Below are 11018 nucleotides of genomic sequence, written 5' to 3'. Positions count from 1 at the left end.
CTCCCAGGCAGAGGCCCCAGCCCAACCCTAGAGCCTGGGAAAGCCGCCTGTTTTGTTCCCAGCTCCCCCCTCTTTTCCCCCCTCATTCATTGCAGTTCAGTCCCTTTCGAAGCCGCAGGGACGCTGGTGGCAGGGCTCAGGCAAGGGGGTGGCATTCCCAGCCCTGACAGGTAGGGCCAGTCCCCGGCTTTGGGCAGCCCTTCCTCGTCCCCCGTCCCCCCTCCCCGCCCCGGGTCCCCTCTCTCTGCTCCTGTCAGCCGCGCCAGACGATCTCGGCTTTGCAGCATTCAATAAAAATTGAGAAACATTTGGGCTGAAATCGCTGCTTTATCTGGAGGAGCCACAGCGCCGGGAGAGACCACTGCTGCGCAGGGGGGAATCTGGGGTCCCGGACACCCGCGTGAGTGGGGTCACGATGTTCCTACGCGGGTGCTACTTCCTCCAAAGGGACATAAAAGACTTAGAAGAGCATGACTTGGGGGTGGTGCGACCCGTGGGGGCACCAGGCAAGGGCACAGGATTGGCAGTCCAACCCCGGCTCCCCCCACACCCGTGGCTCAGGTGGGCCGTGCCCAGCGCTGGCGGAGCCCGGGTCCCCGTTCTGCCCGGGCTGGATGGCTCATTCTGCTGGCTGCGCGGCGGCGGCGGCTCGTGTGTGTGTGCGCCGCGCCCCGCCGCTCCCCGCCGGCCCCCCGAGCCCGGGGCGCGCGCTCCAGCCCGGGGGTCCCCGCGGCGCCGCGGCCCGAGGCTCCCGGCAGCGCAGCAATGGCCGTGCGCAGGCTGGGGGCCGCGCTGCTGCTGCTGCCTCTGCTAGCCGCCGTGGAAGGTGAGCGGGGATGGGGGCGGGGAGCGGCCGCCTCGGCCCCGGGTCGCCCCCTCACTCGGTCCCGCGGTCGCAAAGTTTGCCGGGGGGCCAGTGCCGGGCGCAGGTGGCCGCAGGGAGGTGTGGCCGGCGGCCACCGCTGGGGAGGACGCGGGCCCCGCGGGCGCCCGGGCGAGCGGCGGGCGCTGATTGACTGTGCCAGGAGGAGGCGAAGGGACCATCTTGCCGAGGCTTTGTAGCCAGCCGGGCGAGCGCCGCCCAGGGCTGGGGGCTTTTACCACTGCGCGCCCGCCACAGAGGTTCCCGCATCCTCGAAGAGCCCGGCGCTGCCTCGGCACCGAGCTCAGGGGCGCGGGCCCGGCGCGCAGTGGACGCTGCAAAGTTTGGCAGGGAGCGTTCCGAGGAAGGCACCGCGGCCGCGCCAAGGATTGGGGATCCCTGGCCGCGCCCCCTTGGATGCAGCCTGGGCCACTCGAAAAGCAGGGGGACCCTCGGAGTGGAGCGAAGCGCGCGTGTCTCCCACCCCCGCGTCCGTGCCCGCCCGGTCGCTCGCGGCGTACAATGGGGTCCCCTCCCCAGCAGGACTGAGCGGGGGATGGGGCGATGGGCATCTCTCTTGCGCGCCGGGTTCTCCGGGTAGCTCCGCGGGCCACCGCCCCGAGGGCGACAGAGCTCAGCGTGGAGTCTGGAGCCCCGAGAACTCTCCAGCTGCCGTCAGAGCTCCGACCAGATGCTTTGCCATGTGTTGTTGGCCTTGGCCTGGGTCTCCCGGCCTCTCCTCGAGGCCTCGCGCTGTGGTACCACCCGACCCCCCGGGGGCGGGAGTGGCTGCCAGGTGGTCGCAGCTCGCTAGCTTTGGAGGGAAAGTTGTTAGCGGGAGTCTGGGTGTGTCCACCAGGGATGGCAGGGCTGGTAAGGACCAGGCGTGAATCCTAATAATGGTTCTCACGTGTCCTGCGCTTTACAGTTTGCCAATCGCTTCAGTTTAGGAAGTACTTTGCTCTCGGTGGTTTACAGCGTGCTGCACGGTTGACAAGGTACTTACTTGAAGCCTTCTTTGCAAAGTGCTTGCCGGCCGACAATCTGTGTTGAATCCTTCAGGAGAAGTCTTCCGGGAAGCCAGATGGGTCAAATTTTTACTGGTTTTTAACAAATAGGGAAACCGCGGGTTCAGAAAAATCCTGTCTCAAACATAGCCATTGGGTGATAAAAATAGGCCCTGGGTCTGAGGTCTTTCAGACAACTAGCTGGGTTTTCTTATGCCTAAAGAGGGTGACCCCTTCTAGGAGCGTGCCACCGAGGGCCTGAGGGCCTGAGGCATGAGACACAGACTGCCCTATTCTTGGGTCACTTTGCTGTGAGGTGTGAAGAAACCTTGAGGGGTCCAGGCACAGCCACTACAGACCTAGTGGGGGACCCCCGTGCTATAACTTAAGTTTCTCTCTTGTAATGAGCATTTTAGTGACCGCAGTGCGGGGAGAAGGGGGGGTCCTTGGATGGCAGCCATTGTGTTTGGCACCAAGACAGCTGTCCTCCGGCTCCTGCAAGATTTGGCGGCTGCCTGCGGTTTCCCAGAGTGGGGTGGCCAGGGCACTGAGGGTGCCACGGGCCCTGGGTGTGGAGGGCAGCCCTGGAGCCCGGCTGCTGGCGGGGAGCTCCCTGGGATTTGGTTGGTGTACCACTTATTACTCCGGCTTTGGGGAAATGACTCATGTGCTGGCCCGCTATACGTTGGGATGTTTACAGTATTATGGGGAGCTTGGCATAAATATTGCTATTTAGGTTGCAGTCAGTGGGGCTGGAGGGGAAGAAAATTGGCCTCTCTTGCGCGTTTGAGAAGGCCCGAGTGTGTTTTTAATTACTGTGGGGTAGATGGAAGGGCCACGTCTGTCCAGCTCTGGCAAGCGGGTGGTTAGAATCTGGGGGGGCCGTGGCCTGGCTGGGCCCTGGTCCTGGGCACAGGGCTGGTTGGCAGCTGATGTCACAAGATGGGATAGCTGACCGTGTCGGGGCAAGAGTAGGACCCTGGAGAATTTAATTCATCGTGATCAACTCATATTGGACCGAGAGATGATCTGAGGTCGATTTCAGGGGATTGCTTCTAATTCTTTCGGGACCTCGGGCCAGCTGCCTTCTCTTAGAAGCCTCAGTTTCCCTAGTTAGGGTCTCTGGCTATTCTCTTTCGATTCTATCATTCTACCCACCATCCCTAAGTCCTTCCTCCAAGCCTCCTTCTCTTCCTCTGTCATTTAAGGTGACCACAGTGGCTGTCTCTGTAAAGATCATACTGAACAGTGGATGGAGAAGTAACCCAACTGCAAGACCTTTGTGCTGAGAAGGCGGGATAGGTGGTACTGCCCATAGCATATCTGGGGCCCATTTGGATTCTCCTAGATGCAGCCCCGTCAGTGGGACAGTATGGAGGCCAGAGGCCAGAGAGGACAGCCCTTGCCTCCAGCATCCAGAGCCATGAGGCCACCACTGACTGTCTTCCTCTCTCTTTCTGGCTTGCTCTGTCTCCTAGCACATCATGGGGCTGCTCTGAACATTACAGCCTAAGGATTTCCAGTTCCAGCCTATGGAATGCTGGAGAGGAGCTGGGGTGTGTGTGCATGTGTGCACGCATGTCTCTCTCTCTCTCTCTCTCTCTCTCTCTCTCTCTCTGTGTGTGTGTGTGTGTGTGTGTGTGTGTGTGCGCGCGCGCGCGCAGTGGTTCCCCCGGCAAGAATGGTGAGCATGGTGTCTCCCCCAAACCACAAGACCCCCTCCAGGAAAAGCAAAGTGTTGAACATCTGGAGCTTGGCCCAGGGACACATCTGACAGAGGACGGTGGCCAATGGAAAGGAAAGGCTGGGGTCTCCCCCTTCACTGCCCTTCGTTTGCTGTCTAAATATTGATGGTGTTTCCTTTTTGGCTGGCTGGTGCTGGACCCTAGGGCCAGCAAGGAGACAGGGGACAGGCTGACAGAGAAAATAGTTGGCAAGAGCAAACGTGTGAAGTGCGTCCCCAAGCGCTGCCAGGAGGAAGTTGAGGGCCACCTAGGGGGGTGCAGTTTGTGCTGGAAAAGGGTTGTTTCCTCTTTTATGGCTCTATGCTGGGTTCATTTTCTCACTCCCCACTCTCCCGGCAATGAACTTTCTTAGCCACCTGGCGTTTTCTTTCACAGATTGGTCTCTTCAGGTTTGAGGAGGTTGACTTTGGGACAGTGAAGATGAGGAAAACGTTGCCAGGCAAGCCAGCGGCTTATGGAAAGGTCCGGGAGCCAGATGATCTGGCATTTCCTTGGGTGTGACCTAAGGGAGTGTGCCTTGAGGGCACCAGTGTGAGCTGAGACTTAGAAGGAAGATCAGCAGATGCAGAAAGAGTGGGGTGGAAGATTGAGATGCTGAGGGAAGTGGAGAGGAAGCCATTGAAAGCTCTTGAGCCGTTTATTGAGGGACCTAGCCAGATTTATGTTTGGAAAGATGGATGACATCAGGGATTGGGGATGGATGCTGAGAATATCCAGATTTGGTCAGTGCAGAGGAAGGCCAGTGCTCTGCACTGTGAGTTATGGTACATAAGGCTGCTCAAACGTCACTTTCCAAGAGGCCTTCGCTGACAGTATTTGCTACTTTGTATCTTACCAGCTCCTTTTGACTTTGTAACAACCATATCGGTTTCCTTGTTTCATGGTGCCTGACCCTCTGGACCGTGATCTTCAGGAGGCAGTGACCGAAGCTACTGTGTTGGCTGTAGCATCTCAGTGTGCAGAGCTGCTTGCTCTGATACCCAGGGCACTCAGGGACAAGTATGTGGTCAGCTACCTCACAGTCAATGGATGGAGTGTTGAGTGTGCCTGGAACAAGCCTGGGAAGCAAAGGGCTGGGGAAACCAAGGAAGCCTTCCTGGAGGAGGAGAATCTGGGGATGGTTCAAACAGAGCTGGAAGGAAGTGTTTTGAATGGGTGGGACAGAACAGTTTAGCCAAAAGGTCACACAGATCCTTCTGATGAGGGCTGGGAGCTTCATCTGCCCCGAGTCTTGGTGACTGTGGGATAAATTGGCAGTTGTTTCTTGTGTGTGATTACTTTTTTTCTTTCTCACTTCAGAGGAAGTAGCTGTTGTGCATGTCTTAGGGAAAGCAAAGCTTCACTTTAAACCGCAGCACCGGAGAGTTCTTATCAGAAGGACCTGCTCTCTCATCCACCCCTCTGTGCCTCTATCTATCTCTCTATCCTCTGTCCTTCCACCTTCATCATTGCCCTCCCTACATCCGTCCATCACTCACTCAGTCATCCATCTGTCTGTCCATTCATCTCCAGGGGCAGGTGGTGGGTGGGAAACAGTCCGGCTGTGAAAAAGAACAGGGTCTGTGGACTTCATTAGAAGTATAAGTGGAGAGAGTCCCTCTGGAACAGCGGATCTGAGTTCAAATGGAAACATTACATGCTGTGTGGTCTGGGACAAGGTGCTCACACTCTCTGGACTTCATCTCCTATGGTTTGCTTGGCCAACACTCAGCATAGAGGGGAGGTGCTGGTTTGGGCCATGGCTCCTTTCCTTGGCTTGCCTGTAGGTGTAGTTTGTAGTGATTGTCTGGCTCAGTCCTCTGTCCTGGCTTTATTCCACAGGTGCCTTGCTCCCCCAGCCCTGAGACAGTGCTCTACATGTGAATGGATTCAGACGACCCTATCTAGGACTGTGTGGGATGCCATAAAACCCTGGCTGGGGAGGTACCTCAGCTGTCAGGATTCTCCCTACCTCTGGAGTCTTCCACCAGTGCATCCTCCTGTCCTGCTCCAGTACCTCCTGCAGGTTGTCCTTGCTGTCTCTGACCCCTTGATTGAAATGTCCTGAAAGGACACAGTTCTCTGGACATTCTTTTGCTAGTCTCAAACTGGCTCCATAGCTAAGAAAGACCTTGAACTCCTGATCTTCCTGCCTCTATCTCCCAGTTGCTGGGATTACCGTTGTGCACCATCACGACGGTTTTATGGGGTGCTAAGGATTGAATCCAGGGTCTTTTCCATGGTAGGCAAGTAACTGAGTCACATCCCCAGTCCCCTCTGAGCATCTTTAAGGATCCCCAGCCCAGGCTCTTGTCAACTCTGCCCGCCCAGAGTTCACCTGTGAGCTTTGGAAGAGTAAGTTCCTTGTACATAGAAAGGCCCCCAACACAGGAAGGGTGGGAGGAGCCTGGAGGGTGAAGCTGATGAGTAACTGAAATCTTAGGCCTAGGAGGAGGGGCCTGGGCTCCCGTTCGGGTCGGAGGGTGTAGATGAGGTTAGAGTTCCTGATCTGTGTCAGTTTTCTGTGTGGGGAGCAAGGTTGGGGGACCTGTATTTTAAACACCCGTCTGGTCTTTTATCGGCTGGTAACACTTGTCCCCAGTGACCTAAGATACGACCTGGGAGAGAAGGACCACCAGGATACTGGGAAATGATATACCTGTGCCTACCGAATAGGAGGAGGCCGGGCCGGGCCGGGCGGGAGAGTGGGAAGGAGGAATGTTTGTTCAGCTCCAAGGGGTGGGGTGGCTCTTGGTGCAGCACCTGGGAGCTTCCTGATTGGCATCAGGGAGGCAAGGCTGATAAGGCCTTGAAAGAGTTTTAGGGCTTTTTAAAGCAGCTGCCTTCCGGAAGGTGGGGGAGGGGAACTCCTGTGTCACCTGGGGCTTGCTGAGGCCATGGAAGCCTGGGCCTCATTAGGTGAGCATCCCCCGAGCCATCTGCTCCCCCTTTCTCCCACTCACTCCTATATGCCCTGGGAGTAGGTACACCCTCCAAAGAGGGTGACCTCCTACTCTGTGTTCTTAAGCCAGCAGTGCACTCAGCCTCAGTTTCCTCATTTGTAAGGGGCAGACGGGACCTGCTGGAGGCACTGTGAGGTCTTAAGTGAGAGCCAGAGTCCAGGTCCCTACAGGCAGAGTAACCTGACACTCAGCCATGCCCGGCTTCCTTTGGTGGCATAACTGAGAAGTGATTACTGTCTCTCCCTGTCCATTTGCCTAGTCCCAGATCCCTTCCCTCCTGTCCTGTAAGCAGCATACGTATGTTCAAACATGTATGTACAGGCGCACAGAACACTATAGAGTCACACCATCCCTTCCTGTGTGTCCTTAGGCTGGTTGCTCACCCTCTCTGAGCTCTAGTTCTGCACTCTTGAGCTGGTTGTGGGAACTGATAACCCTCCACGGAGAAGATGGCTAGCTGAGTGATCCTTGGGTGTGAAGACACATTACAAAATTGTAGTCGCTGGATCCCAGTCAGCAGCTGGGCTCAGAGCAGCAGAACGTGGGTGTTGTTTCACCAGGTCCTCAGCCTCAGCTCTCCCCTGGTCCTGCCCTCCCCTGCAGGGCAACAGCAGAGACAGGTACGGCCTGAGTGTTCCCAAGCTGAGTTTCACTGATCCTTGCTGAGGGTAAGAGGTCCCTCAGCCTATCTTTGAGGGTTTTCCTCAAAAGCCATGACCTAGTTTAACCTCCCCCTCCTCAAGCCCCTCTCCGATTTGACACCCCCCCAGGACCCCCCAGATTCTCCATGGTCACACCCCACTTTTGGCCCAGCGCCTGCCTAGTTTCCATTTCCTGCCACGAAAGTTGCCGATGGCTGTGACTGTCTGCAGACCTTGCTGAGCCTGTCTGTATGTCCCACAAGTTTACAGTGGCCACATGGCCACATTCATTTGATAGATGGGGGAAAGGAAACCCAGAAACTGACACTCCTGGGGACACCCAGGGAATAGCAAGGTTGTGACCAACTGTGTGTGGGTGGCACTGGGGGACCCTGTCCTGTCCAGCTGCTTCTGTGCTCTCAGGCAGGCTTGGCTCTGGCCAGGGTCTCCGAGGCAGCTGTCCAGCCTCCAACTCCATCAGCATTCTGAGATAATATAGGGGAGTCCTCTGGAACTCACAAACCTGCCATAAAAATGCAATCTCTGTCATAACGGTCAGAATAATGTTGTTGTAAGTTAGACAAATCGGGTGTTAACGCTGTGTGTTGTGGGGACGAAGGGGGTGCCTCTGTGAAGTTGTTGTGAAAAGGCTTCTGATAGATAGAACTGGAGGGCCATGAGTTCTGTGTGTGCCATAGCCACCCTCCAAGAGGGGAGGAGCCAACGGGTCCACTTCAGAGATGGGGAAACTGAGGCCTGAGAGAAAAATGTGCCTGTTGAAGGTCAGTGGATTGCTGTAACCGAGGCCTCTCCACAGACCCCACTGAGTCTCCATTCCCACTGAGTGCTTAGCATTTAAAACATTTGAAAGGATCGTGTTAGAGAAGAAATCTTGATTCTGGCTTCTCTGAAAGTCAGTCTGGTTTTCCAGGCCCACGTCACCACATGGCTGGTTCGAAGCCACCTCCTCAGATTCCCTGAGTACTGGGTGACTTGCCACCACTACCCTATAGCACATGCTGGTTTTGCCTTCTAGGCTCTCCAGGTTCAAGTGGACCCTTGAATCTGTCCCAGACTCTGTACCTAAAGACAAAACCTAAAGATCTCCCGGCCCTTGATTGTCTCTTCTGTAGAGGGCCAGGATCCTTCAGGGCTCAATTTCAAGGCCGGGTTCTGGACACCAGGCAGGGAGAAAACTACTGAAGTCCATCTGTGTTCTGCTGGTGGGTAACAAGCAGTCCTCTAGTTCCTAGCTCAGGGAGCGGTGATTCAGGGCTTCTTCTCTGCAGGTTTATGGCTTTGGGAGGTGTTCTGTTTCACACAGTGTCAGCTAGGGTCCTTGTGGAGAAGGGGGCTCAGTCGGAGTGGCAATATGGCCTGGGGGACAGGCTGGGCCCCCCACTCCTCAGCATTTCTCACCCGTCACTGGTCTACACTGAGCTCCCCAGAGGACAAGGCAGAGCCTCAGACTTTTCCTTTCTTTTTCTGCCATGCTGACGATAAACTAAGGTTTCATGCACATTAGCCAAGTGTTTTACTACTGAATGACACGCCCAGCCCATGTGAGACTTGTAGTTTTAGTAAAAACATCAATAAGATTATGTACACATATGTACATGTGTGTTAACTATTGTATACCAGTGTGGGTATGTGTGTGTCATGGCATATTTGTGGAGGTCAGAGGAGTGGGGTCTCATTTTCTACCAAAGGTCCCAGGGATCTAACTCAGGACATCAGGATTGTATGAGAGACTCTGTTACCTCCTGAGTCACCTCAGCAGTTTGGATTTTTGGAGACCAGGTCTCACTCTGTAGCCCAGGCTAGCTTCATATCTGTGACAATTCTCCTGCCTCAGCCTCCCACATCGCTGAGATTATAAGCAAGTTCCATCATTCCCAGGCTCCATATAGAACTTCTGGAAAGGTAGGAGCTGGTGGCACATCCCAAAGCCTGCTCAGGTTCGTCCCAGTTTCCTTCATCAGGCTCCTAAGAAGGAAGAGACCCATGATCTCATTTTCCATTTAGACCTTAAAGAGACATCCCTTTCTTGTCAGAGACTTGACCTGCTGTGTAACTGGAGTAATCGCTTCCCCTCTGAAGCACTTGTTGGAGATGTTCAGATTTCTGGGCATCCTCCAATCTCATGCCTTCACTGGTATGTCTCTCTGTGCTCTGGGCTACCCTTGGCTCCAGATTTTGATCTACACTGCCAAGGAAACAGACGGGCCTCCTGTCCATTGGGGTGAGGGCATTTAGACCACTGCCTTCCGGACAGTTTTATCCTATACTGTGGATGGTCCAGTAGGAAGCCAGCAGGCCACTCTCTCCACTCCACAGCACTTTCTCTCTGTCCCTTTCCAGTGTCATCTGTCCCGAGCAAGCAGGGGCTCTCTGTCCCCTCGTGACTCATGCCCAAGTTAGTTCCTGACAGGTGTAAAATCAGGAACCTCCAGACTAGTGAGGGCAGCCAGGGACAAACTTATTCCAGATCTGTTCTGAGGTTTGAAGTCAAAGAAAAAGACCTTGGGCTGGTCACATGGAATTTGAGGTTAGGTCCTGGGATAGGTGGCTTCACTTGGGCCTCAGTTTCCCTAGGAGCCATAACTTCAGCCACATGTGATATCTGTGTCAAAAAGCAGCTGTATACTTCATTCAACTTAAAAAGAATCTGAGGTGTGACTGTGTGTGACGGTGTGTGACTGTCATTTTTGCGCTCCCCAACTCCCATGCTCAGGGAGGCAAGGGAGGGATGGGAAAGGTTTGGATGTGATTCCTTGGTTGCTGGGAAATCTACTTTTATAGCACAGGGAGATGTGTATGTGTGGTGACGTGGGTGGGTAGAGATACCTCCCTCTCTGGTATCATCTGCAGAGGCCCAGCGGAGAGTGGGCCAGGCAATGTATTAGTGGGATTTTCTGCGTTAAATTTATGACAGGCAAGAAATACGGCTCCTATCTGTGGCCTAAATGGGAGATCAAGTTTCAAGTCACACAGATAATAAATCACAAGGGTCCTGCTTAGAGACCCCAGCCCCAGGAACTGGCCTGGCTTGCAATCTAGTGTGGGCAGTTCAAGTTAGACACTGGTGCCTCACGGAGAGCACAAGTCCTGTCTAAAGATGGCAGGTGTCATTCATCCCCGACCCATTTTTCCCCTATGTGAGTTGTTGCTCAGTCTTGCAAAAGCTTATGTCCTGCTAAGTTTGTGTGCTTATGGGGAAACCGCAGACTGAGCTGTCCTCCCAGCACCTGGAGGAGGCGACTCCTCAGAGATTCCAATAGCACAGGTACCCCTGAAGTGTGAGGCCAGCGCTGGGCACAGTAAATGCCATGACTCGGTGAAAGGCCCATGAACACACTGCGGATTGGGTCTGCGGGTAGGAGTCCCATGTGGCCGGGGAGCAGGAGCTGCCAAGCACCGGGGCGGGGTGCAAGCTGCCCGGCCCCAGCAGGGAGAGTGTGAGGTCAACATTCCCATTATGGCGACGACATATGTCCCCAGCACCAACTTGTCACTTGGCCCGAGTCCATGGGAAGCCGGAAGGACAAAAAGCATCTGAAACGTGTCAGTGAGGCGAAAGCGGCTTAGAGCACAGTGGGGCTCGACCCTCCTGAATGAGCCTTCTCCGCCTCTCCTGGGAGGCAGGGCCTGGGAACAGCTCGGCCAGAGCCCAAAGGGCCCTTTTGGAACCCACAAAAAGCTGGGGCCCGGGGAGTCAGGGCCCTGGCTGTGACATCCTCTTGCTTGGGCCCATCAGCATCAGCTGTCACGACTCACAGCCTCAGATGGCAGCTCCTGTGGCTCTGGGAAAGCAGTGGAAA

The 11018-nt window shown here is 55.3% G+C and overlaps 1 protein-coding gene across 4 annotated transcripts in view; it reads left to right on the top strand.

The window, feature by feature from the left end:
* The first annotated feature begins 699 nt into the window (after positions 1 to 699).
* Positions 700 to 11018, top strand: part of EPHB2 (EPH receptor B2) — a 170093-nt gene continuing 159774 nt past the window's right edge. For all 4 annotated transcript variants that reach the window (XM_080921397.1, XM_080921396.1, XM_080921394.1 and 1 more), the window contains exon 1: positions 700 to 826. In XM_080921397.1, coding sequence (XP_080777523.1) covers positions 766 to 826 — 61 coding nt within the window. In that variant the 5' untranslated portion in view covers positions 700 to 765. The remainder of the gene's footprint in view (positions 827 to 11018) is intronic.

The sequence above is a fragment of the Micromys minutus genome (genome assembly GCF_963924665.1).
Source record: "Micromys minutus genome assembly, chromosome: 9".
NCBI classification, from domain to species: Eukaryota; Metazoa; Chordata; class Mammalia; order Rodentia; family Muridae; genus Micromys; species Micromys minutus.
Note: the sequence above shows the minus strand (reverse complement) of the source record. Positions and strands in the feature narration are given on the sequence as shown.